At 48.2% G+C, this 27967-nt stretch overlaps 1 protein-coding gene across 1 annotated transcript; it reads left to right on the forward strand.

Annotated features, from left to right (window-relative positions):
• LOC149328099 (uncharacterized) lies at nt 1-27897 on the forward strand. Its single transcript, XM_089561422.1, has 8 exons — nt 1-72; nt 999-1046; nt 1180-1215; nt 1387-1489; nt 7417-7571; nt 8481-8534; nt 26841-26990; nt 27636-27897. The coding sequence occupies exons 1-8, from the start codon at nt 1-3 to the stop codon at nt 27777-27779; spliced, it is 762 nt and encodes a 253-aa protein (XP_089417548.1). The 3' UTR covers nt 27780-27897.
• The last annotated feature ends 70 nt before the right edge of the window (nt 27898-27967 follow it).

The following is a 27967-nucleotide window of genomic DNA, read 5'->3' on the forward strand; positions in this document are numbered from 1 at the left end:
ATGCCTACGGTTCCTTTTCTTTCAGCTCCTCGCCTTACCATTACTACGCCAGATTTCCTTACGACCAACGCGGTATGACCATTTACGTATTTAATTTACGCAAAAGCCTGAAACTCTTCCTTACTGCGCAAGAAATGACCAATCTACTGGCTTTTAAACTTGGGATCTAGCATTATGTCTTCCACTGACTATTAATAATGAGCACAAAATATTAACCCGTAGTACTGAACATTTGAAACGCCGCAATATGACTATGACTATGTTTCAAAGACAGCAATTTGCTCGGCTGCTGACCCGAAAGACGCGGGTTCGATCCCGGTCGCGGCGGTTGAATTTCTTTGGAGGAGAAATTCTAGAGGCCCGTGTACTGTGCGATGTCAGTGCACGTTAAAGAACCCCAGGTGGTCGAAATTTCCGGAGCCCTCCACTACGGCGTCTCTCATAGCCTTAGTCGCTTTGGGACGTTAAACCCCATAAACCAAACCAAACCTAAACCTATTTATATTCAAAAATTCACTTATGCTTTCTAAAATAAGCATGAAAAAATTAGCCATTATTCCAAAGACTAAGCGTCTCCTTTTTTAAATTAAATTGTTTTTTTTTTGGGGGGGGGGAAGGAAATGACGCAGTATGTGTCTCAAATATTTCGGTGGACACCTGAATCGCGCCGTAAGGGAAGGGAGGAAGGTGGAATGAAAGGAGAGAAAGAGGTGCCATAGTGGAGGTCTCCGCAATAATTTCGATCACCTGGGGATCTTTAACGTGCGCTGACTTCGCACAGCACGCGGGCGCATTTTCAGTTTCGCTTGCGTCGAAATGCTGCCGGCGCGGCCGGATTCGAACACGGCTACAGTAGCTCAGTAGCCGAGTGCCTTAACCACTGAGCCACCGTGGCTTGTCGTCTTCTTTTGCATGTTCCATTTTCGGAACATTGGCTTTACCCATATACAGGATGCAAATGTGCTCTCCAACCTAACGAACTGCGTTTTTTCTGCCAGACACATTGTTACGAGAACCAGCCCATCGATATTTGTACCCCATTCAACGTAAGTGATTCTGTTTCTTTATCGCTAATTCTGACAAGTTTTTCTCCGTAATTCACACCGCAAGAGGCCGGGTCAGCCCGTAGGTATTTAAAATGTGTTTAATTTTTTTCGCATACTTGTCTTGTCGTTTCAGGAGAATAACACAGAGAAAGTGCGCGAACTGATAAACGTAAGTTCTTTGAAAAAAGGCATTGAATTTTGTACGCTAATAATGCAACGAAAATTGAATCTTTGCACGCAGATAATGGAACTTTATTCACAGGTTACGAACATTTATTTCGAACAAGTACGACCTGGGTAAAATAAGAGATTTATCCTCAGTAATTCTTTTTTTTTTCAGTGCACCAACTTCGACGCAGAGTACAAGGTACTAGCTCTGACGTATCAGTTAAACGATGCCCTGGCATCTACACTTCCTGAAGAGGAGCGAAACCAGAGCTTGTGTACGTACATTAGGCAGAGATTTTTACGAATTAATACCTATATATCTTGTGTGTAATACATTTGCCGAAAGGCTATGCTTAGCCGTTCAGCTAAGGGCTACATCGACTGGCGGAGTCAAATATTGCAGTACTCTCCAAAGTATTCCACGTGACAGTCTCTATATAACGTGATTTATACTAATGGCCCGCCGCCCTTAGATCATTTCTTCATACCCTAAATATTCAGTGCAGAAAAGAACGCGAGGCTACGAATCGCACGTCACAGGCAAAAGAGGCATTTGGAACACCGACAATGTTTTTCTAACCAGGGAGCTGTTATCTCAACAAAATACTTGCTAAGCACTCCGAATGCCACCGTACGAACAAATTGCGAATCACACTACTGCAACTGCTATTAGACAAAAAAGAATAAGTGGAATTAAGGCTACAGAAGCTATATCATCAAAATAAAACACACTACAAATAGAGGAGAGAGAGAAAAAACTTTATTACAACAGGAATTCGGGGCACGCCCCAGGGTCCCCGCACGACCCCACTCCACTCAAGTGTTTATGTTCCTGAGGTCCATAACACTGGCAGCCCGGCCCGTGGCGATGGTCTGCACGGCCGGGTCCTCCGAGCGCAGCAGGGTCTCCCAGTCCTCCCAGGTCTTTAGGTTCTCTAAGTCCCGCGGGGGAGGGTCCGCCGGGCAGAGGGAAAGGATGTGGAGAGATGAAGCGAGGGGTTCTGGGCATAGGGCCATGCCGGAGTAGGGAAGGAGGGATGATAGTGGGCTAGGGTAAGGGGCGAGGGGAGAGTGTGTGTCTGTAATCTGCGCCAGAGTGTTGCGTGTCTGTTATCTAGGGAGGGGTGGGGCGGAGGGTAGGGCTAGCGTGAGGCTCTGTATACCTGGGTCAGCTCACTGAATGAGTGCATGCGCTCCTTCGTGAACCCCGCATCCGAGGCCACGTGAGCCCGGTTTAAAGAACCTCGGGCTAAAAGGTTGGCGGCCTCGTTTCCGGGATTCCCGGAGTGCGCAGGCACCCATATCAGCTCCACTTGGCGGGGCGGGGGTGCATCGGGCGAGTCCAGTATGCCAAAAGCAGGGACATGGATTCGACCTCGAGCAAAATTTAGAATCGTAGTTTTTGAATCACTGAAAATGTACCGGGCTTCCGTGCGGGTGATTGCGAGTGCAATGGCGGCTTCCACTGCAGCCTGTGGGGAGGTGTTTGGAGGGAGAGGTAGTGTGATGAGGGCAGATAAAAAGGAGTCCGCCACAGCTGCTGTCGCTTCATCACCCGTGCAGGCAGCGTCCACCCATACGGCGTCCGGCTCGGAGCCGTACGCTCGATGGAGTGCCTGCGCACGGGCTCTGCGGCGCTGCTCATGGTGGACGGGTGCATGTTCCTCGGGAGCGGACGGATGAGGAGCTCCCGGTGAAGGGATCGTGGGATGGCGAGGAGGGTTGGGTCGTTGGCAGGTATTCTGATTCCGAGGGAGTCCAGGATATACCGACCTGTGGAGGTTTTTGTGAGCCTGATGTATTGGGCCTGTCGGTGGGCCTCCACGAGTTCCGCGATCGTGTTGTGGAGGCCCAAGCATAGTAATTTGTCAGTGGGTGTGTTGAGAGGAAGATGAACTGCTACTTTGAATGCCTTGCGTATCAAAGCATCCAAAGCGTTTATGCCATGTTTGGATAGTTGTAAGTATGGGGTAGTGTACAGCACACGGCTGAGGACAAAGGCATGAATGAGGCGACACAGGTCACGCTCCTTCATGCCTCTATGATGTCCCGAAACCCTGCGGATGAGGTGCGATATCGCGCCTACAACCTGCTTGAGTTTCTTCAGAGTGGTGGTGTTTTTTCCATCATTCTGGATGTGCAGGCCCAATACACGGAGGGTGCCAACCTCAGGTACCGGTGCACCATTCAGTTCAATGGCAATGGGGGAGCGGGGACAGCGGTGGTTCTTAGGGCGGATGAGAAGTATTTCGGCCTTCTCTGGGGAGCAAGACAGTCCGATGGTCCGTGCGTAATTTTGGGTGAGGGTGGCTGCTTCCTGTAAGGTGTTCTCTATGTCGCCGTCACTGCCGTAGGTGGTCTACAGGGTGATATCGTCGGCATAAAGAGTGTGCTTCAGATGGGGAATAGTTGCCAATTTTCGGGCGAGGGGGATGAGGGTAATGTTAAAGAGAAAGGGGGAAAGGACGGACCCTTGAAGGGTGCCGAAACTCTGAAGCGTGTAGGAGGGGGAAGACAAAGGTCCGAAGTGTATCTCAGCCGTGCGGTCAGTGAGAAATGCTTGAATGTAGGCATATGTGCGCACACCCACATTCAATGGGGATAGGGCAGTCATGATCGCCTGATGTTCAATGCGATCAAAAGCTTTGGAGAGATCCAAAGCTAAGACTGCCTTGGTGTGACCTGGAAAAAGCGGGTCAAAAAGGTCGTGTGTGAGTTGCAGCATGGCGTCCTGTGCGGATAGATGAGGGCGGAATCCCATCATGCTATGCGGGTAAAGATTGTTGTCCGCCATGTGACTTGTGAGTCTCGCTAACACAACATGCTCGAGGAGCTTCCCGAGGGATGAGGTTAGCGAAATCGGGCGAAGGTTTTGAATGGTAAGTGGCTTGTTGGGTTTGGGTATGAATATTACCTTCGCGTGGCGCCACGACTGCGGGAGGCTACCCTCCCTCCAGCACTGGTTGAAGTATTTCGTAATCTGGGTGATCGATCGGTCGTCCAGATTACGGAGCATGGAGTTTGTGATTTGGTCTGCACTAGGTGCGGAGTTGGCGCGGAGAATCACGAGGGCCGCTCTGACTTCCGTCTCCGTGATATCGGTGTCGAGTGTGGGATTTGCTTGTCCTGTGTAGTGGGGTAGAGGTGTGGGTGCACCTGGAGAGGTGTACATGGTTTGAAGTGTGTCTAGGAGGGTGTCGGGATCGTCAATGTGTTCGTGTGTGATAGTGTAACGTGGTGCTGTGTTGCTGATTTGGTGCGTGTGGGGTCAATGAGGTGTCGGAGGAGTTGCCATGCGCGTTTGCTGCACAGGTTTCCTGCGATGCCGTCACATATCTGTCCCCAGTTGGACCGGCAGAGCTCCTCAGAGTGTTGTTGCATTTGTGTCTGCAGCGCGGCCAGCCGCTTTTTAAGTGTCCTGTTAAGTTTGTTGGCTTTCCAGCGTTCCAGGAGGCTGTGATAAGCTTCCCAGAGGTGGGCTAGGCGTGTGTCGAGTGTAGGGGTTTCGGTTGTAGTTTCAATGTGTCGCGTGTTTTGGGGAGCGTCATGCCTGAGTGATTGCACCCATGCGTCGATGTCCGCAATGGGAGTGTCTGGGAGGGCGGAGCGTACAGCGCGAAAGGCATCCCAGTTAATGAGTTTGTGTGTTGTATTTGCGTGAAGGGGTGGTTTGTACGGGACAGTGATTTGTATAATGTAATGATCACTGCCCAGTGTATGTTGTGTTCTGTTCCCGGTAACGCCGCGGATACAGCGGCTCAGCGTCAGGTCCGGACTGGTGTCCATGCTGACACTGTTGCCGATCCGCGTAGGCGTCTGAAACGTGTTGTGCACAGTGAGTTGGAAGTTCTGCAGGAGCAGCCAGAGCCTGCGACCTCGATGTGTCGTGGTTGTGTATCCCCAGTCAGTATGCTGACTGTTGAAGTTACCGCCAATTAGTAGGGGATGTTTCCCTACTAGATGATATAGGTCTCGCAGAAGTGATTCTAGCGAGGCGATCGGCTGGGACGGCGGGTGGTATATGTTTGCTATAAATATAGAAGGAAGTGAATGTGTGTGATGTATAAGTTCAGTGATCACGCAGGGCGTCTCATACATGATGTGATGAGTTTTGTAGGTGAGGCTGCGGTGGATAAGTGTGGACGCCCTGGGTGTGTTAGTGGTATCTGAATGTGTAGATGTGTAGCTGGGGAGGGTTGCCCGGTGCGCAGTCTCCTGGAGCAGAAGTATGTGGAGGAAAGTGTTGAAAATTGTGAAAAAATGTGCTTTACGGCAGCTTTCGTCTTTTCCCCCTGATGCGCTCTAAATGCGCTGAAATAAAGGAATTTGAAATGAAAAGCACATATCTGGCTGCCTGAAAGAGTGCAAAGAAAACAAATTACTGAAAGAAAGTCTAGTGAAGCACCGAAGCACGGCTTTCACCTGTGCTGGCAGACCGCCACCGCCCGGAAAGCAATATTTGTTTACGCTCAAGTCAGCTCATTCTCCCATGGCATTCCTGTAGTAGGAGGGAATGAGGAGATGGGGAATAAGTGAGCAGGCCCACACAAAAGGCTAATGTATGGGAATGGTGTCTGCAGTGCGGATACTGAGGCAAGCCCAATAAATCTCGCAAATTATGAAGGATATAGAGGTTCAGTTACTTTTCGAGGCTGAAGGAGGTCTGCCGGCCTGTGTCGTGAAAGCAACAGATGAGAATGCGGGTAGCTTCGCCTAGCGAGGCTTAACTTAACTTGTAGACAGAAGTTGGTTGGGCAAAGGGACCTGCGGCTTGAAGCTACTTTCCTGACATAATGGGAAAACGTTAGTAAAGTAAGCTAGAAGGAGCTTGATGGCTTCACTGCACACTAGGAAAGCCATGCAAATAAAGATTGTTTTGATTTGGTTCGATTTATAGGGTTTAACATCCCGAAGCGACTCAGACTATGAGGAAGGACGGCGTAGTGGAGGGCTCCGGAAATTTCGACCACCTGGGGATCTTTAACGTGCACTGACATCCCACAGCACATGGGCCTCTAGAATTTCGCCTCCATGGTAATTCGTCCGGAAAAACAAAATAAAAGTGCGCTGACCGCGATAGGTTGAACAGTGGTGATAGGTGATCGGGAAGTATGTAGCGGCAGGCCAGCCGTTAGTCCACAATGATGTTATTCTGATGGCAAAATGATGGTCACATATGAGTACTGAGCAGTCGCCCTACCGCATTGGTTTCTATATTTTTAATGACGCCTACGTTTAGTTTCATGCTGCATTAGATCTGCGCGGTTGTGGACTCAAAGCCTCCTTCGCTACGTTGAGGCTAGCATCTTTGCATAACGAGTCAGTTCTCTTCGGTAAAATGCAGTTCATTGGCTTTCACACATTGGTCGTCGTCATCGCTTCAGCTTGATCGATGGTTACGACGTCTGATTCTATTATTTTCCTCCGTTGACGTGCACACATTGGTCGTCGTCATCGCTTCAGCTTGATCGATCGCTACGACGTGTGATTATATTATTTTCCTCCTTTGACGTCCCCTACCTCTGTGCACGCGGCAAAGTTAGCGGCCCAGTTGGTGCCAGTCGACAAGGAGTGGGATGCTGTCGGCGGTGGTCACTCTCGCCCTAGTTAGACTTGCTGCCCGCGGGATGGGACAGATGACCAAGCGATAAAGCGACCATTGTAGAGGACCAGCAAGTATGCAGGCCACATTGCTGCTTATATAAAACTTTCTCTTCCCAACTGAAGGTCGTTACTTCAAGAAATCGGTTCTCATCTCCGCGTTTTGTCCTCGTGGGACTTTGGAAATAATAGAGGTGTTTCGAGTCTTTCATGCTGCCTTGACGGAATTTTTACGTTCACCGATATATGCTTTCACAGCTGAGTGGATGCCGTTGTGCTCCAGTGTTTGAACTGAAGGGGACGGGGGGACTGTAGACGTCGAAGGGGTAGCAGCAGTGTAGAAAGTCTGCCATCAGTAGTCATGTAGCCCTAGGTGGCCCTAATTCAAAGGCAGTATTGCGTGTGTCTATGGAGGCGGAAAGCTTTGAACAGGATCCCATTTCCGGTCCTCTGGGTCACTAGGGGACACGAGGAGGCGCACTCACGGTGCCGGGGGTGAGTGCGTCAAAGGAAACCCGCTCATTATGCCGTTAAGGGCATACTTGCCGCAGTTTTCTTCCCAGTCGAACTTGTTAACTTGAAACGATCTGATTTCATGCAGCTAGGACTGATTTCATCGTGCGATGGTGCTCCACGGGAAAGCCTCTGCCAAAGTACCTCTACAACTTGACGTGCGAGGACTATCTGGGCATGGTCCAGGTTACGTGTGGGAAATCCGTTACATTTAACGCTCCCGACGTCAACGAACTGAGCCAAGTAAGTGCAGAAAAGGAAGTTCTGTTTTTAAAGCGGTAGCATAAAAGCCTTATCGGGACAAACATGTGCTGTCGGTAATAAATGCCGCCCATTAAATGAAGTGCCGTCCACAGACCGCGTTATTCCAATTAACTGCAGCGTAGTGGCGTCACCAGACCGGAACTGATGTCACTTGCGAAGAATGCACCAACAGTTTCTTGCTATCACGTTGCCAACACTATGGTCAATAGGTATCCTGTGAACATTTTTGCAGGTCTCACAAATAAAATGAAATCAGAATTTCATCCCGGCATATATAAACTAGAAAATGACGACTGCGGTTGTTATCACATCCGCAATTTCGTCCACTTGGCTTTCGCATTCTAGTTACTGACTTGCATATAACTGCGTAAGCAGGTTCACTGGAATAGAGCATCGAGGCACCCCAGGCCTGCGTAAAGTTAAAGGCCTGAGCTTGTAAAGCTAGGGCCTCCGTCGTTAAGGGTTCGTGTCTCCGAAGTGATATGGACAGAATGCGAGACCGCTGAAGGGAGCCATTGAAACTGTCGCGCCATATCCTTGAGGCGCAGCTGAAGTGTCCCTCGTATTTTCGCAGGCTACAGATGATGAATTTTATACTTCCGTTTTTCTGGCGCTCAGTTAGCAAACTATGCACGACTAATGTGCTTTCACCCTGATTCTTAAAGGTCGATGCGGATGCTCATTGTTGATATCACCGATGAGATGGCGGTGAGAGCGTGCTAGTAGACGCTGAACAACATTTCTTATCTGACTAAATAGCTTGTTAATTAACACAAGCTTGGAAAATCTCCACTTTTGATTGCCGTGTGCAACATCTTGTTTTTTTTTTATTCACCTTCGTTGACCTGAACATGACCTGAACGCGTGTGTGTTTTTCTTATTTTCAAGTACTCCCAGAACCATGAAATCGAGCAGCTGTGTACGGAAGGACAATCTTTCACAGTAAGTACGGCCAGTTATTGCCGTCTGTATACACTTAGGAACAGTTGCTAGAACCATAATATTCAACACTTGTTTTATCTCTTGTAACAAGTTTTCATTTTTAACATGTCGCAGTCGGCGGCTAAAAAGCAGTTAATAGTGGTTTTCTATATCGAAATGGCAAATACTCATAACATAAGCGTCGCTACAACGAAATGCAGAATTATGAGCTCTGAAAAAGCGGAAGTAACTGCCACTTGAAGATTGTTCCTCCTTTGAACCATATACAGTATCTAAATATAGAATTCAGTTGTTTCTTGCGGCTTCGATAAGTGTTTAGCACTGCTCTTAAAAATTTTTGCTTGTGAGAAAAAGCACATTTACATTTACCGCATTGCATGGAAGCTGCCACCAGTTCTGCTTAAATATTTAGAGCAAGATTCATGTAAGTATAATTAAATACATTTGATATAAAATGAACAGAAACGATTGCAACGGTGCAGTATAAAGTACCACAGTCTAGAAGCTATTGAATTTTGTGAATAAAAAACATTGTGTGTGGTTGATTCCTGAGCCTTAAATAACGCCCATAAAAATCGCAAAGGACTTCCTTGGAACTATTTCGGCGCAAAAATAACTTTAAAAAATTCAGAAAAAAAAGTGACAGGTTGATTACCACTGTGTATCCCGAGATTCAGTGACAGCTGACAATGCATTTATATTTAGCGATATATCGAGGTAGTAACTATGAAAGGGACTTCATATCTTCATAGTTCTAGAGAGCTGTTTTGATTTTACACTCGTACTTGCTTTTTGACTGGCTCTCCTCTCCAGACCGTAGCCCTATGACAGGCGCGCAGTGCCGCCGATGCTCCCCCCTTCTAGCGGCGCGTTTAGCAGCAGTTACCACAGATACACCGTGCTACAATCCTCCGCTCTCACTCTACCCTCCTTGTTGCACGGTAGTCGCCTTCCGTACGGCTCTGGCGGTAATCACTTGCCGGTTACGGATTACTCCGCTCACGTCAGACCATCCTCCGTCCATAGTAACTGTCTTCCGAGTGATTTCCATGGCAACGCACTGATTCGATACGCCAGGGACTACTACTAGGCCGGCGTGTGTCGCTGTAAAAATAAGCGATCTCTCCTTCTGCACCAGAACAGCTTAAAAAGTTCTCTCTAGATATCATCATCTTTATCATCATCATCAGCCGGACTACGCCCACTGCAGGTCAAATGCCTCTCCCATGTCTCTCCAATTAACCCTGTCCCTTTGCCAGCTGCGGCCACCGTATCCCCGCAAATTTCATAATCTCATCCGCCCACCTAACTTTCTGCCGCCCCCTGCTACGCTTGCCTTCTGTTGGAATCCACTTCGTTACTCCTTGAGAACCAGCGCTTTCTTGCCTTCGCATTACGTACCCTGCCCCAAGCCCATTTCTTCCTCTTGATTTCCACTGGGATATCATTAACCCGCGTTAATTTTCTCACCCACTCTGCGCGCTTATACCAATCACCTTATACCAATCATTTTTCTTTCCACAGCTCACTGCGTTGTCCTTAGGCTGAACCCTTTTCGTTAGCCTCCGCGAGGGACAAAGTATGGATGGTATAGCGAGTATAGCGAGGGACAAAGTATGGATATCCGTCGCCTGTGGCGACAAGGTTGCAAAGCGCATCTGCAGGGGATCTTGAAGTGAATATTGCGAAAAAAAATCCTAGGCGACCCTCGGTGAATCGTTTGAATGCGTTAGAAGCCAAACGTTCGTTATATCCGAGGTGGTAGAATTAGGTTGGTTATATCCCAGATCAACGCACTAAGTACGTTACATCTGAGGTCCACGCACAAGAGTTCGTTATATCCGAGGTAAGAACGAAAGTTTGTTATATCCGAGATTAACCTGTGAAAGTTCGTCGCCACCTTCCACCACGTATACGGACAGACGGAGCTTGCCGTTCCCATTTTCATTGACCTTTTCAAGATTAACTTATTTTTAACGTTAAGCTGCCTTAGACAGCAAGGTAAATAAAACGTTCCGCTCAAAATGCGGAGTCAGTTTCAGATACGTCGATGCTCGCACTAAAAAGCGAGCTGCATGGGAATATTCGTCGAAGCTATGCTAATCGTGACCGCTAATCGTAAATGACACGCAATATTTGCAGTGGAAAACCTTCTCTGACTTCGTGAATCAACTAAGGGAAAGTAATAGTCTTGCTATACATGTTATATGCTACAAAGCAAGCAAATTTATAGCTATCATACCCAGAAATTCTGGAGAAAAGCATTTTTTCCGGGAAATATTTTATGCGCGCAATTTTTTTTATATACTGTAAGATATTACTATAACACTCGATATATATTCAACTCTCCCGTCAGCAGGCTGGCATTTTTTTTGTCATTAATGGTTTTGCTATCACCAGAAACCTTCCCCGTTGTCTTTCTATGGCGATCTTGACTGCTCAGTGCAAGCGATGGAAAAACATTGAAAGAAAGATTTTGTTAACATTCGAAGAATGAACTATTGCCTTCAGTATTTAGAAAACAGCACATTACAATATTCCAATACTAAAAAATGTGGCCCAAGAATGTTGGACACGGATAAAGGGGGACCCTCAAGTTTCGACTGCTTCTTTTATGAAAAAGGTCCTGATACGGTGTTTCGTGACGATTACTTCAGATTATTCCACTGGCATGAAAAACATTAATTACCGCTAAATTAGCCTTTTGACCGGCGACATGAAGATGACACTTCCTTATGATAGCGATAACTAATAAACTAATGTACCTCACGAAATCTGAACTTAATCCAAGATAACTTCTGGGAGAGAAATTTTTAACTACCTTTTTCTGGGTGGTATAGAATAAGGTTACATTTTACAAAAAGTGGCGAACGCTGTTGTCGTTGCTAGCGATGGCGTAGGACTACTTCTCGTCTACCGTTCCACTTTATGTAGACGGCACTGCATATGGGAGATTGGAAGAGAGAAATACTCTTTTTTTTTCATTCGAGCTGTTTGCCGTCAGGCATAATGAAAAAGGAAAGAAAGTTATAAAAAGGAGTGCAAACAAGCTTCGCTTAAAAAGCGGCAAAAGTTCGTGATATAGCGATTATCTAGAGTCCACTAGGTACAGTCGTCTGCAACGTCCCATCGCAGGCCAACCTTTCTTAGTAAACGCCGTCTCACGGAAGCTGTAGCCGGGCAAGTCCATACTGAAGCAGACAACTGTCTCAGCGAAAAAAAAAAAGAGTGTGATGAAAAATACTCTTTTGTTTTCGCTGAGACAGTTGTCTGCTTCAGTATCCGCGGAGAAATGTTGCCAGCTGAAAGAATCTTACGCTACTTTTCAATAAAACACACGTTTAACGGACGTTATATGCGACATTCCAGGCGGCGCAGGCCGACTATCGACCATGGGCTGTTAAGTGGCTCCTCGTCGGCAGCCGACTAAATCGGCAAAGGATGCTCGGCAAATCATCGCACCGTGAGCACATGCCAGGCTGCTTGGCTCAAGGCTGGCGTCCAAGGTCAGGCAGCCTTCAGCCCTGACATAAAACCACCAGGCATCCCTTAAAGAGCTTGGCATATGCAGATGGCCCTATGTGGAGCCTACATGCACCATTTACCACGGCACCTTAAAAACTGCGCTTTGGTTTTATTCAGGACTGTTGGCGGTACATTAAGTTCTTTTAGCGGTTTAATATCGGATTAAAAAAAACATTGTCTTTTTGCCAGCGTTATTATATCCAGAATCCCTGGCATCCTTCAGTGTGGGCAATTTCTAGAAATGGAATGCGCTTGTTCCTTCATGGCTACCTCCACACACTGTTCATTAAATTACATAAAGGTGTTTTTCTACCTACACTGAACTTGCACAAAAAACGTAGCACAAGCGTTGGTTCACGTGTAAGTTATCCGAAGCCACTGTTTTAAAGTAAAATTCACTGGATGCACCGATTCACGAATACAAATAGTTGAGCCTACCAGTGATAACTCTGTTTTTTTTTAGTGCATTCACTCCAGCATCATGCCACTTCTGCCGTTCGTGGAATACTACCACGCCTAATTACTTTCAAGATCTTGGAGTGGAGAAAGTACGAAACCAGCTAGTAGAGTACAAAAGTGCAAAGAGTATAAAAAGTAGTAAGTCATAGAAAATTTAAGTTGTCGGCTGTTTTTTATTTTTAATTGTTTCTAATTAACCTGGCCATGCACTGCTAATGGACCTAAATTCTGTGGCACCCAAATGAAACACAGTGAGACACTCGCGACTGAGCATTCATTCATTCATTCATTCATTCATTCATTCATTCATTCATTCATTCATTCATTCATTCATTCATTCATTCATTCATCAATTTTACACCATGGAGGAGCGAAATAACTTAGAAAAGGCAGTTACGTCACATTTTTTGAAGCCCGCTTCTGTTGCGTCTTCTGTTGCTTTCGCGAAGGCTTAGACAGCGGAAGTGCGCAGAGCACCTCGCATAGATTTCTTCCGCCTCAACGGCGATTTACTGTTGGGCGCCACATTTAATGCCTTGCGATGTTGAAGGAATCATGCAGGGATTTCGGCGAGGTGATTCTGTCTGGTGCCACAAACACAAACACAAAGGTTGGGCGCCAAAAGCTGCTCTATTACGACGGCATACGACTGTGATTCTGTGTTGCCATCGGCAGAACAGTTTCTCTCAATTATTTCAAATATAGCAGTGAATCTAAAGCGCAACTTGCATTCGTGGAGCTAGAGTAAGTCCCGTATTACCTGTGACAAAAAAAAGAGCCCGAATAACTGTTATTGCTGGATTACGGGTGAGCCTCACAGAGATGCTCGTACACACGCTGGCCTCAGCACGCGAAGATCACAGAGCAGAATAACAGCGCGTGGAAATTCCACACACGGCAATATTAATTTGGCGTATTTAAAGCCCCATAAGTTTTCTTATCTCTCAAGCTTGCTCCTCAGAACATTTATAGTAGAAGAAAATTACACGTTTAAGTGTCGTTAAATGATGCATAATTTTCACGCTCATAAATGGTCAAAATTGCTTGCAGTGATATTTCTTCACTTGATGGTTGCTGACGAAACCAGGTAAATTTTTGAAACCCCCTCAGGTGGCGGAAGAGCTCGTAACGTGAAATATGTCTTTGAACCTGCGTGGATATAACAAATTAGAGATGTCTCCAAAGCGTAAAAAGCTAAGCCAAGCTAAGCAGCATACATGAACAGGAAAGAGCAATTAAGATTATCATCAGATTTTAGATTTCTACAGTACAGTGGCCGCACATCTGCAAAGTAACCTGGTTAAGAGCCTATGCAAACAAGACCATAAATAAACGATAAACAAGGTGGGAACTGAATAAGATCCAGCAATATAACTAGGCGGTTATGTCCTTCACTACCACACATTCAGATAATTCTATGTTAATCATTCGGCCTAGTAATGTTCACGCAGTCACCGTAATCAACCACGGGGCACTGAAACGCTGTGGCAAAGTCGGCGTTGTCCCTGACAAGTTCGTTCACTAAAGCTCTAGCCTGCGAAGCGATGCTGCAACGGTAGTAGGCGAAGCGGGCGTAGAAGAACTGGGCTTCGGATATCCGGTAGAGGCTCCAGGCGTCCTGTACTGTGTACCAGCTAGCTCTTGCGTCCGCTGGTCTGACGGCGTCACCACGGGCTGTGCCCGCAGCCCCGACAATGGCGGCGATTTGTAGCCCCATCTTCAGCCCTACCACACGGCGCATGTCGTCGAAGTACTCGGCGTGTGAGGCACTCAGCACGCATTCCCTGCATGGAAAGTATTGCTAGAAATAACCTTAAAATAGGAATTACGAGACTGTTTTAATGCGAAATCATTAGATGACTCACTTTCAATGTCATGTCTGCAAGAAACGGCACCATGTGACGTCACGAGCTGAGAAGTCTCGCGATGAAGACGTCACACCTAAATAAATCTAATTAGGTAACGCCAAGACTAATTGGTAGGACCAGTGATGACATCCTACGAGTGTGTCGTCATGACAGGTCACGTGACAACGACGTAATGTGACGTCACACCAGATCAAGGGACAATGGCGTAATGTAACCACATACCTAGACACGTGACAAATATGTAATGTGACTTCTTACCAGGTCCCCACTCAACCCCCTCTACAACCCCTAATTCATGAAGGTCTAGATGAAATCACAGCGATCATCCGCCCCGGTGGCTTAGTGGTTAAGGCGCTCGCCTACCGAGCCGGAGTACCCGGGTTCGAACCCGACCGCGGCGGCCGCGTTTCGATGGAGGCGGAACGCAATACGCGCCCGTGTGCTGTGTGATGTCAGTGCACGTTGAAGATCCCCAGGCGGTCGAAATTATTCCCGGGACCTCCACTACGGCACCTCTTTCTCTGTTTCTGCCTCCACTCCCACCTTCCTCCCTTCCGTTACGGCGCGGATCAGGTGTCCACCGAGATATGCGAGACAGATACTACGCATTTATAACTACGAACAGCGCAGAAAGCAGTACTTCAAAAAACTACACAGAATGTTCACTACACTCGCATCAGTGAGAAAGCATCGATTTGTGCTACGTAAAAGATGACGATCAACCGGCAGTGCGCGGGAAGGAGCGCTCACGCTAGGCTAACTGAGAAGAAACAATGTAACAGAACGAACGATTTTGCCCGGGGTTGCTACCCATCGGATAAGTGCTCACACACTAAAAGTTTCGTTGGAACACTTCGCTTGTTATGACGATAAAATTGGTTGCTATTATGCAAGAAGTCTGAAATTATCGCCGTCCCAAAGTTGAGCGAAACCTCCAGCACAGTAAAACGAATTTAAATTCTGAAAACTGAAATATATCTTTGTTCACTGCTGTACGCTCAGCGCTATTAACACGTACACGTTATGTGGTAATAAGAGGGGGAGTATCGTGTTTTCTTGTTGCAGTCTGGTAGAGGCTCTTTGACGAAACCAGACCAGCTTTATTATTGCGGTATGTATCTCAGCCGTTAGCGAACTGTGAGTGAGCTCTATCAGTTGGAAACACTGCGTCCCTGAATGTAATCGCTGCTTTCTAAGGGCATGTCTCGTCTGTAGCTGTGTACACGCTACACAAAGGCCAGTTTTTTGTTGTACGCAGTGTCTAGTCCTTCGATAAAGGTGAAAAGCATTGCAGGCAGTTAAGCACGAAACATTGTGGGAAAGCAGGTTTTTGCAGGTGGACACCAAAGCTACGTATACCTGAAAACTTGATTGAAAGCGCCTTTCTTTTCCTTTCGTGACTTGCGCACATGATGATGATGATGATAACTTTATTTTCCGCCAGATAAGGAAGCCCCCTACTCCCCGTCCCCGGCACACAGGCCTTGGTCACGGGTTGGGACCTCCGCGATTAGAAGCGGGCGAAGAGGTCTTGATTCCTCGCGGCTCCTTCCGCCAGGCGGATGGCTTGTTGCTGTGAAGCAGGGGCCTTGCTCCGCAGCAGGGCTTCCCAGGTTTCTTTACAATTTATGTTTTCGTTAGCCCCTGGGGAGCTAGCGCATTCCCAGATTATGTGGTCGAGAGTCCCTCTCGCCCCACAGTGCTTGCACTTATCGTTTTCTTTATCTCTGTGAACATGATAGGCCCAGACCGGGTTTACGAAGTTCCCAGGTTGGAGGCGTCGCCATGCGATTGCCTCCCTGTTGTTTAGACTTTTATGCGGTGGTGGCACCTGTCTCCTCTGTAACCTATAACTTTCAATAATTTCCGTATAATTTTGCAGACGCTCGTCCATGTTCTGGCAGTCGGGCGGCTCCACAGCTAGCCGGAAGTAGAAAGCTCGGGCTAACTCGTGGGCCGCGTCGTTGCGAGGAATGGACGCGTGTGCGGGAGTCCAAATTAGGCTAACTTTTCTGTTTAGCTGTCTACTGGCCAGAATCCTTGCCGCTTCCGGCGAGATCCTGCCCTTTCCAAAATTATAGATGGCCGTTTTGCTGAGGCACGATGATGGAAACCGTCGAAGGGACGCACATTGATCCGAGCGAGCTAAATGTGCCCGGGCAGTGGTACACTAGCAAAAAAACAGGCAAAGCGGCGCCGAATGAGGCTAATCCTAACCTTAGCCCCAACCAAGAGACGCGCATCGTGGAGCGGCGGCAGGCTGCCGAGAAGCTCGCGAGATGGAAAATGGCGGCGAAGTCGGTGGAAAGGCAAAACATCAGGCTCCCCAGCGACGCCGAAAAGATAATCATGAGACCCAGCGGTGGCGTCACGCTGCTGACGAAACACGGGAACGCGCACTTGGCGAACGCTATAATCCAGGCTGCCGGAGTCGACCAAGACGCAGCGGGAGAGGACATCGTCTCCATAAATACACGCCAACAGTCTATTCTCGTGGCGACGAGAGACGCCGGGCGAAAAAGAAAATACGTAGAGCTGAAGGAACTCACTTTCGAAGGGGAGCGAATAGATATAACCACCTACGTCGCCATGCCGGAGGACTGCGGAAAGGGCGTAATTCACGACGTCCGCCTCTACTTCTCGGAGGCGCACATATTGCACCGTCTCAAGACGCACGGCAACCCTCCGGTGCTGGGGGTCCGAAGATTAGGCAAGGAATCGAAGACAGTCCTGATACTGTTCGAAGACAGCAAAGTCCCGATGTGGGTGCTCATCACGCCATTGGCTCAACGGTGCGCGCTCTACCGGAAAAAATACGAAGTGTGCAACGCATGCGGAAGAATGGGCAGCCGAGCCGATCTCTGCCCGGACCCTAAAAACGTAAAGTGCCGCGGTTGTGGGGCGAAAAACCCGCTCGAAAATCGTCAATGCGAGATCAAGTGTCAGCTGTTCGCCAAAGGACATCTGCTTGGCGATAAGAAATGCAAGGAGCTCTACCGCACGCCCTACGAGGTGAAGAGGCGGTGGCAGCAAAGCGGCGGCAGTTCGCCAAAACACGGGACCCGGCAAACATTGGAGATGAATTCCACCCGCCAAGGTCGCCCCAGAGACAAGCGCGGCAACAACTACGAGGGTTTCCGTGCCGAAGATTTCCCGAGCCTGGAAGAGACCACGGGAAGGCATCCCGGACAGCACCATCGTCGGGGCAGTACGCGCTCCAAGAGCAGAGGGCGCTCCGGATCCAGACGGCCTAACGTAACCTCCTAGACCCAAGGAGGAGGACACTACAGGAAGCAAGCCGCAGCAGCGCGGCCGCTCGAGCTCCCGCACCAGGGGCCGCTCCGGATCCAGACCAGGGGGAGATCGTGTTTCAGAGACCCGGCGAACCCATGGACTAAGAAGCGGAGTCCGAGCGGGGACCGTAAAAGGATGAACTTTGACAGGGGGGCTTCCCAGGCTAAAGACAAGGACGAGGAGATCGATAAATTAAGGAAAGAGGTTGGGGAGCTTAAAGAGATCATTAATAAGCTCACTCAGGAATTGAATAAACCAAAATTGTAGGCGCGTACGCAGTCCCCCTCACCCCACAGCGCGCCACCAAAATTGGTTTCGAGATCAACATCCCCGGCGCCTAAGGCTGTGACTCCCACACAGCCTGCGACACCGGAGGAGGAAAAAATGATTGTAGAATCGGCTAGGCCGCCTCCTACTAAACGAAAAGGGGAGGACGCTGATTCGTTGGTGGCACTAGAGAAAAGATTAGAAGCCAAAATGGAAGCTAAATTTGATTCGTTCATGGCCCAAATTCTGTGAGCAATAAATCAGACGCAAAGACAGGTACATGCCCTTACGGTTGAAGTGCAAAGGCAACGGGCAGAATTAGTTGCCATCGGAGTATGGCAGCAAAAAGCAGAGGAGCAATTTGACCAGCTCCAAAATGGTTAGAGGCGCACCAACTGAGTCTTTAATCTGGCAGTGGAAATGTCGAGAATTCCAACGCAAGCGGGCGTTAGTGCAACAATATCTGACGCTATTACATGAGAAACCGCTAGCTATAGCCCTGCAGGAGACGCGCAAAAGCACCAAAACTGTCGGGATACCAAGCTTTTTCAAGTGACAGAGGTGAGAGATCTCGCGTCACAACGTTGATTAAGAGGAACATTGCGGCAATTGAGCACGAAGTCAACTCGAGCGAAATTGAAGCAGTGCTATTAGAAATCCTTACTGGACGAAAAGAGGAGCCGAGCGTGTTCCTCTTAAATATGTACAGTACCCCACAGCAGAGAAAGGTGAGATTCAGGGCCCTCTTTCGCAACGCGATTAAGGCAGCCGAGACTAACCCCGTGAAGTGACTTAAAGTCAGTGACTTAATGCCGGGCACCCGGAATGGGCTTACGCTAAACAATATCCTAAAGGCAGGCAGCTATGGGAGGACGCGCATGAGCTGGGACTCACCCTACACACGGACCCTAGCAGTCCATCCAAGGTGGGTAACAGCGTGTGCGCAGACACCTCCCCTGACCTGACGTTCTCTAAAAATGTGACATCTAAAATGGCACAATTCAGAGAAACATTTCGGCAGGGATCTTTTCATTCTGGCCTCGATCCTTAAAAAAGGAGTTAAGACGCGTCGTGCGCGTCAACCGCGAGTAACGGAATAGGAAATATTTAGGAAGAAGCGAGAAAAAGCTGCCACTGGGAAGATCACTAACATAGAGAAATGGACGGAGACCCTCATGCGTCACGTTGGAGATGCAACAAAGATACTTGAAGGGGTATATGCCCCAAAGATAGCTGATAGCAAACTGCTTCACATGTGGGAGGCAAAACATGTCATGGAGCTCAGACTACAGAAGCAAAAATGGAACCGTAATCTTAGAAGGAGGGTCGCTAGACATAGCAAGGAAATTGAAAATTATGCGATCAAATTATGGGAACAAAATTGGTGTAGCAGATGTGACGAGATGGAAAGGAGCATGAGCCTTTCCAGAATGTGGGGTCTGCTGAGACACCTGTTAGATCCGACCAATTCAAAAACCCAATCGGGAATTACATTATCAAAAGCCAGGCACGCATTTCAGGGAACAGATGCGGAATTTACGCACAAACTAACCGACTTGCGTACATATGAAAGTTGATGACGCCGACTACCAATCCGCAACGAGAGTGTGTGCTGCAGTTTAACACGAGGCCTGATCGGCTGCGGCGATGGCACAGCGCTCTCGGGCAGTGGCCAGCGAAGCTGATCTGTTCGCGCCGCGGCTGTTTCGAAACTCACTCACGGCAATTTTATTTCTCCGCGTTCGTCAAGGTGACCCTCTTTCAAAGTCGCGTTTATTTCCGGCAGTTTTCCGCATCGCGTGACTAACTTCAGAGCCTACATCACAAAACTGCATTTTTCAGGTTAGAAGGCCGATAGTGCTTTCTCAAAGAAACTTCGTACTATGGTCTGCACTGCCGAATTACAGACGCGCGAAAACTAAAGGACAGAAAGGAAGAACGGACTCGTTTTACTGCCACAATTTGTGAAACGAAGTGTTTTTTTGGTTTCACGGCGCATAAGCAACGGAGGCTATCTTAAGCGATTAAGGCTTAGCTGTTACCAAAGAAATGATAATCACGGGTTTCATGTCAAGCATGTACAATGACGAGTACTAGTCACTGTCCAAGGTAAATAAAGAAGAAAATTTTGAAGATTCGGGAGCACTACGGCTCCCTTGTTCATTATAATTCTTCACTGTAATTGTTCGCTGTAATTGTTACAGCGCTCCCGAAACGTGCAAAAAAATTGCATCTTTACTGACCTTGGCCGCTGACCAGAACTCATCACCATAATACCTGACCAGACGGTAGGCCGTCAAACCCTCGACTAAAGCATGTGCAATTTGCCAGAAGCGGTGCCCCAGAGCCGTCTGAAAATACGTTCGCAGCGAAGGCGAATGCCTCCGACGCCACTTACTCTGTAACCATTTTCACGCCGCTAGCGTGCAAGGAATAGAGTAAACTTCATCTCGAACGTGACGGGAGCCGCAACAAAAACAGTCTGCTGCATGCAAGAACGCGTTCTTTCAGGAGCGATCGCTTCCTTTCCGTATTAACTTCACCTGTGGGATTGTATAGCTGTCTTCGTTTCTCGTGACCAGTCCTTCCAGCTGATCAGTTTGAGCCACATCAAGGCGGCCATGCGACTCGCAATGACCGCAGCGTCGGCGAGCAGTGGGTCAGTAGTCCCGGAACTCAGCCACCCGTAGCTCAGTGATGACACGTACAGACTGGTCTCGTTGGCAAAGAACATGCGGTCCGCCGTTCTGCTGTCCGGGTTGTCACGAAACCAGGGCACGCCCCGTCGAAATGTCTCCTTTCTAGCTTCGAACTCGAAGTTCAAAGACAAGAACAAGTTCCGGGGGAATCCCTGGGAGGTCAGGTGGGGCACAGCTGGCTCTCTGAAGACCAGGTCTCCAGGTAGCATGAGCGTTACGTTGGCGACTACGGCCCGGAAGTGGTCAGTGTCGTTTCCCGCTGCCATCAGCCGCCGAAGTGGGTCATAGTCAATGAACCGTCGCCGTGTGGCTTCGAAAATTTTGTGCAGCTGCCGGTCTTTCGCGGGAGTCGCGAGTGCCGCGACGTACGTTATGCGCCATAGGCGGTAGCTCCGGCGTACGTGCTTTTGACAGACGTCCTCGCTACGCATATTAGGCGAACTTAGCGTGCTGTCCTGTGTAATGTAGCGCATGGCTTGCAGAGTGACAAGAAGCAACAGGTAAAATGACGCCAGCGGCTGATGGTGCGCGTCTATCAGAAGCCGAATGTCAGCAAAGAGGCCCGCTTTAGCTATGACAGAAATTATTTTCGCACGGTCGACATGTATAAGGAACTCGAGCAATATGGTCTTAAATTGGGATGCTTCAAGATGTCCGAAAGCATCTCTAATCTCCTTCAAATGCACGAATGATCGTCTTGGCGAGGCAGCCGGAAATTTCTGTTCCAACTTCGAGACGTCCGCATTGCTATAATTAGTGCCAAAGTGGGAATTAAGGACGGACAGAGTGACACCGTAGCAGGAAACATCGCAATTCTTTTTGTAGTCGCCGAGTCGAGGTGTCCTTCGAACGAACATAACCCATGGTCTTTGGCTTACTGAGCTGAATACTTCGAAGATGAACGGCAGGCCGTACCGCTTATTCACCGCAAGGCCCAAACGAAGTAAGCTTGCGCCACTTGTTCGCGTGGTGGTGTTGGCGATTTCTAGCACGGCCGCCGCAACATCCCTGGCTCGCTGGTCCTCCTGCCATATCTCTTTGATGCATGATGTGTAAAGGGTGTGAAGTGCGGCTGCAGCCTCACTGCCGTAGTCCTGGGTGCCCTTGATGATTTCAGAGGTGACATCCAACTGCAAAAAAAAATGGCTGGCATTCAACTTGGCTCGAAGCTAGTTATACGAGCGTAATCTCTGTTAAGTATGGTGTCCACGTCTAAAATCAAATTTCAAGGTCAATATCCAAGGCTAAGGTCAGGTTCCCAATGTTGAAAGCCATATGATCACGTGGTCGTACTAACATAGATTAGGCCATACCACGACAGTTAGGTTCTGTTTGAACTTGGGAGACATGGAAGGACATTGTCGATGTGGCGTCTACTGTATCATATCAAAGGTCAAGTCCGAGGTCATCGGTAAAGGTTAAGGTCCGGTACCCAGTAGTCACAATAATGTGATCACATACTACCACATCTTGGGATCATACCACCCCGCAGTTATGTTCGGTTTGGTTTGGTTTAATGGGTTTAACGTCCCAAAGCGACTCAGGCTCTGAGGGACGCCGTAGTGAAGGGCTGTGGAACTTTCGACCACCTGGGGTTCTTTAACGTGCACTGATATCGCACAGTACACTGACCTTTGGAATTTTGCCTCCATCGAAATTTTACCACCGCGGCCGGGATTGAACCCGCTTCTATTGGGTCAGCCGCCAAGCGCCATAACCACTCAGCTACCGCGGCGAATTGCCGTTATGTTTGGTTTGACCTTGTGAGGCATTGAAGGTCACTTTCCCATCCGTATCGCAATCGGAAGTTGTGCCATGAGGAGTAGAGCTCTTGCTCCAAAACTCAATAGGGGCATAGAGCTAAGCGCCTAATTCAAGATCTCTTCGGAAACTTACAACGATGCCCTGCAGGAACCCAAATCTCCGAAACGCGGCCATTCAAGGACACTGGCGTTACACCATTGCGTCATTCACCGTAGTTAAGGACATCTAGCGGTAATCAAGAACAGAGTTGTCGGTAGCCACCTTTTGGGTGCGTTTTGTAGGCAGCGCAGTACTAACAATGTTGCAAGCTCGAGAAAAGTTAAAGCGAAGATAATGTTATTGTTCGCCACATGTCTTAAGTAGAACAAGACGCGGTGTCTCGACACTAGACCTTTTCATGACACAGCTGTCATGTGGAGCTGCTCCTGTTCGTAGCCACTGGTTAGTCCGTTGATGATACTTACATGCAGGTTGTGGTTGATTGATATTCAACAGGAACTACGCTGGCCAGTTTTTCCGGGAACTGCCCAGGGTAAAGCTCGCCTCGCCATTCTTACAGCTTGTCAAATGTGTAAACCTCCGCCTTCATTTGCTAAGAAATCAAAATATTACCTACGTGGTTAGGAAAGTGGGCGCTAGTTCCGACTGGTCAACTGAGGTCATGTGACTGTAGTACGTTCGCGCACAACGGCTTTGAAATGGAGGCTTCGAGTAAAGTGCAGCAGAAGTTTCGAGCTCGAGCGCTTAAACACTCCAGAAGTTTGCCTGAGCTTGCCTGCTGACAGTAGCACGGAACTCACTTTTTCAATTTTAGGTGGTGAGAAACTGCCGAGTATGCCGTCGGCGGTACGCAAAAAAGAAAAATTAAAATTCTGAAAGCATCATTATCAGCCTAAATATACCCACAGCAAGGCAAAGGGCTGTCTCGTAACTGGCCACTTAACCTCATCTTGTGCCAGCTGTGGTTACATTATCCCCGCAAAATTCTTAGTCTCCTCTGTGCACTTAGTTCTCTGCCGCCCCCTGCTACGCTTGCCCTTTATTGGAATCCGGTCCGTTACCCTTGACGACCGTCGGTTATCTTGCATTCGCATTACATGTTCTGTTCATGGCCATTTCATGTTTCTCATGTTCTTGATTTTGAGTAGGAATATCAATAACCCGTGTTTTATTATCATTAACCCACTGTGCTTTCATCGCGCCTTTAACTGTACACCTATAATTTTCGTGTCCTTTGGTCGCTGAGGTTTGCTGAATTTAAGTTAAGAAATTAAACCCCCCCCCCACCTCCCCCTTCCGGGCGGGGTACTCCAGGAGCTTGAATAAGACAGGGTGGCGAAGCTAACAGAAAATTGCTGTGCGCTTTTAGTTCTCCCCGATTATTAACCGGTATAGATAGCTGCTGGACCAACGAACAGTACAGTGTATATAAATATAGAGATGTCAAGAGTTGGCCGGTAGGGAAGAGGTTACAATATAAATAAACACATTGTGATCAAATTGAAAGCTTGCATTCCACTGTCTCATGTAAAAGTACTGGGCGTCTACGACCGCACATCTAACTTGCTTTTGTCTAATGTTAGCTAATTAGGCTATAAGTAGATACCAATTCGAATTGTGTGATCACGCAAAACAACACCCACGTGTGTCCACTTTGCAATTGTTCATTCTTTCTCTCTCATCACCGCACTTAGCAATTACCAGATTTGAGTATCTTGAGATATAAAAAACAGATGTGCCGAAATTTTTACAGGCCTAAAAAAAGTGCCACCCCCTTTTTTTATGAACTATTTTTTATGCCTTGACAAGTTGTAGAGAGAGAATGCCAGCTGCCTTCTCAAGATGAGCAGAACTCCGATATAAGTTTTGCTCTGCCTTAGTTAGAATGGAATGAAAAAGGCAGCTTGCGAGAATACGGCACGCTAAATATTTCTTGCCGCATTCTTTTAAGAGTGTTATGAATTGACAACAAATCATGATATCATGTCTAAATTGCGAGTTATTTTTGTGCTCAATGATAATAACGTGCAAAGTAGGTAAGTTCACTTACGTTTTCTCATCCCATTCTCACTGTCGATTTGAATAATTGCTGTCTGTGTTTGGCAAGGACTTATAGACCAGCTCCCATATTTATTTTCTAACCTTCCGAACGACGCGAAAAAACCTGAGAGAGCGTAGTTTTCTAAAGCTTTCGCCTTTTTTCTCAGACATTCCATCTCTGATTGAACCGAGTGCACTAATCCGACCTTTTAGTTTCTTGAGAAGCGTCTGTGAGTTGTCTTTGTTAAATGTCAACTGCGAATGATGGGGTTTTAACGCCCCGAAGTACACATCGCCAATGAGACTCCGTAGCGGTGAAAGCGCCTGCACCACCGGCGCGACTGTCAGCTGCCGGCCATTGAGTTGCAGTCCGTTACCACGCGACGCTTACTGCGCATGAGCAAGCAGGCTGAGAAACTTTTACACCCAGCTTCAAAAGCATGCGTCGTAATCGCCTTCTCCAACTTTTTGATCTCCAATGGATTCAGTGGAGCTAGTTGGCATACAACTTCTTGTTCGATAGAAAATGAGGAGTCCCTCAACGAGGGCATTCTTCGCTAGGGCTCGCACCGCCGCCCTGTGAGTACGGATGGAGTTCAAACCTCCAGTTCCTTAAGGGGCGCCGACATCGCGCAGCGCGCTGACGTTTTTGAATTTTGCGTATGTAGAAATATGGCCGCCACGGCCGGGATAGAACCCGTAACTTTGCGATCAGCAGATGAAGGTGTCTGTTGACTGCGGCCAATTGAATCTGACCAGAGCTTCTTTTGAAAAATGTTAGGCTTCTTCTCAAAAAGTACAATAGCAATTCACCATCCTATCAGGTCCAAATATAAACCGAACAGTTCGCAACACTACCCGTAATGAGCAAGCATGCTTTGATTATCTAACATACATATGGAAGTACTGAGAAAGGGAAGGCCTTTTTGAATAGTGAACGATTTTTCGGCAAATTTTACAGAAACACGGAGTTTGTTTTCTTCTTCCAAGTATAAAGGGCACATGGTTTCAGCTATCATAGTCTGAGAGCCTCAATCTCGAGAGTGTTAACTAAGTGGTGAATTTGATATCTATCACGCCAGGCGGCATTTCACAAAACTGTCTCGTGCGACCACCTGGGCGGTGGGAGATTTTTATGGCGTCAAAATTCTCCAAAAATGAGCGAATCGATAAGGAATGCAAATTGTTTGCAAATCAATACCAGTCAGAAGTATTGGCTGCAGACTCGATTCAAAGCCATATTTTAAAATTGCCGCACCATAGCTCCCGCTGCGGTGGCTCAGTTGTTAGAGCGCTCGGCTACTGAGCCGGAGTACCCGGGATCGAACCCGACCGCGGCGGCCGCGTGTTGATGGAGGCCAAACGTAAAAGACGCCCGTGTGCTGTGCAATGTCAGTGCATGGTAAACAACCCTAGGTGGTCGAAATTTCCGGAGCCCTTCACTACGGCTTCTCTCATAGCCTGAGTCGCTTTGCGGCGGTATACCCTTATATACTAATAAACCAATCTCATCCTTTCTTCTGTCACTCTCTCCTCTATTTCTTTCTTGCGGCGCGGTTCGGGTGTTCACCAAAATGTCAGACAGTTACTGCGCCATTTTTTTTTCCATAAATCCGAAACAGTTTGTGCTATCTTCGCTTCCGATACTTATGACAGGAGGGCTTTTGCGACTAGAACACCACAGCAGCCACTTCCAAATACCCGGGAAGGGCAGAAAATTGCAACGTATTTCTGAAGCAGGCGTTACTACTGGCGCTGCCGACGAAACATGAATATTGTAAGAACCGCCGTGGTGGCTCAGTGGTTATGGCGCTCAGCTGCTGACCCGGAGGACGCGGGTTTGAACCCGGCCGCGGTGGTCGAATTTCGATGAAGGCAACATTCTAGAGGCCCGTGTACTGTACGATGTCAGTGCGCGTTAAAGAACCCCAGGTGGTCGAAATTTCCGGAGCCCTGTCACTACGGCATCCTTCATAGCCCGAGTCGCTTTGGGACGTTAAAACCCCATAAACCATGATATTGTAAGGCGTGCCAGACGTTGCTTCACTGCAACGGTATAAACCGGCAGGGATACGACCGGAAACACTGTAAACCTGACGTGTCTAGTGCTTCGGACATAATTTTTCTCTTTTTGTGTTGCGGTTCTTTTTTTTTTTGCTAGTACACCCTCGCGGAAACTAGAAGTGTGGTCTCCGTGCGCAAGCGGCTCACCAGCAAGTCGCGTGCCACGTCGCGCTGGACGAAGCCTTCCTCGAGGGCGTTCTTGCAGATGTACGCGAAGAAATTTGTGCACGGCTGCTGGTTGGCGTCGATGGCGGCGAACAGCGTGGCTGCCTCGCTGGGGCAGCAGAACTTCGTCCCAGTGTCACTTGTGTTCACCCTCTTGGCAGCCCAGTGAACAGCGAGCCAGGCCAGCGCGGTGGTGGCGGTGGCTAAAGCGGCCCCAGATGCGCAGCTCAGGCAGAAGCCTGCCGATCGTAGATCCTTACTTCGCAAGATGGAAGTCCGAGTCGCGGGGCGACCGGTGCCAGTTGGCGAAGGTAGGTCTTCTCTCGTCGGCCGAGCTTCCATCGTAGCTGTCTTCTTCTTCTTCGTCTGGAAGAAGGCCTCGAGGAGCGCGTGACGCTGTTAGGGTCCAGCGCCCTCTTGTGGAAGAGTTGTCTGCTATACGGCTCGTGCTCCTGCGGGAGCTGCCCTTCTGTAATTTTCAAGGTCGGCTGAGAAAAAAAAACAGCTTCTCTTAGCCCTCTGACTTCTCGCATGAAAGAAAGAACGACCTATTTCATTCACAGTTTTGACAGCGCTTTTAGATAACTTCCGCTAACTTCCGCTCTCTGAATGGAACCGTTGGGTGTCCACATTAGTTAAGTGTTTTGAGATCCAAATTTCCAGATTCTTCTAATGTCCAAGAAATTTATTTAAACCAGATTGTGGTAGTTCTGAAAAAATGGAAGTCTGTAGTAACGGCGACGTTTACCGCGTTTACTTGAGGAGTCGCACGTGTGCCTTTCATTGCTGCCTGACTTCAAGCATATGAGATGTGCGTTGCCTCGGCTCATTTTCTGTTTGGAGTAGGCGCTTATATAAGGTGAGTTTGGGGTTGTGGTCACAGTGCAGCTACTAATGTCGCTTGTTCGCCCACAGTGGGTGACTAGAAAGAAGAATTTTTTTTTATCTCCTCGCAGATGTCAGCGCCCTTTCATGCTACTAGTTGCAAAACTTCCCATAGGAAGGAAAGAAAAAAACGTTTATTCAGAGGGAAGAAGAAGTTGGTTGAAGGCAAGCAGGCGGAGTCCTGCCAAAATCCCGCCATGGGTGTGTGCCATTAAGACTGTGGACATCATCACCATCAGCATCTTCAGCCCAAGACTCCTGTGCCTCTGGCCGACGTCGTGGAGATGGCGATGAACGCCCCTTGGGATGCCAGGGTGGCGCTGGTGAACCGAACCTTTCACTGCATCAAGAGAGAGAAACGGAGAATAAAATTTTATTGTAAAAAAGGTGGCCGGAGATGATT

This window comes from Amblyomma mixtum, chromosome 9 (assembly GCF_055824585.1).
Source record: "Amblyomma mixtum isolate Tamu chromosome 9, ASM5582458v1, whole genome shotgun sequence".
Classification (NCBI taxonomy): Eukaryota; Metazoa; Arthropoda; class Arachnida; order Ixodida; family Ixodidae; genus Amblyomma; species Amblyomma mixtum.

Excerpts from the sequence above, each read along its gene's own strand:
- LOC149328099 (XM_089561422.1), top strand. The coding sequence starts at position 1 with ATGCCTACGGTTCCTTTTCTTTCAGCTCCTCGCCTTACCATTACTACG. Across the intron at positions 73-998 it reads ATTTCCTTACGACCAACGCG|ACACATTGTTACGAGAACCA; the intron begins GTATGACCATTT and ends TTTTTCTGCCAG. Across the intron at positions 7,572-8,480 it reads ACGTCAACGAACTGAGCCAA|TACTCCCAGAACCATGAAAT; the intron begins GTAAGTGCAGAA and ends CTTATTTTCAAG.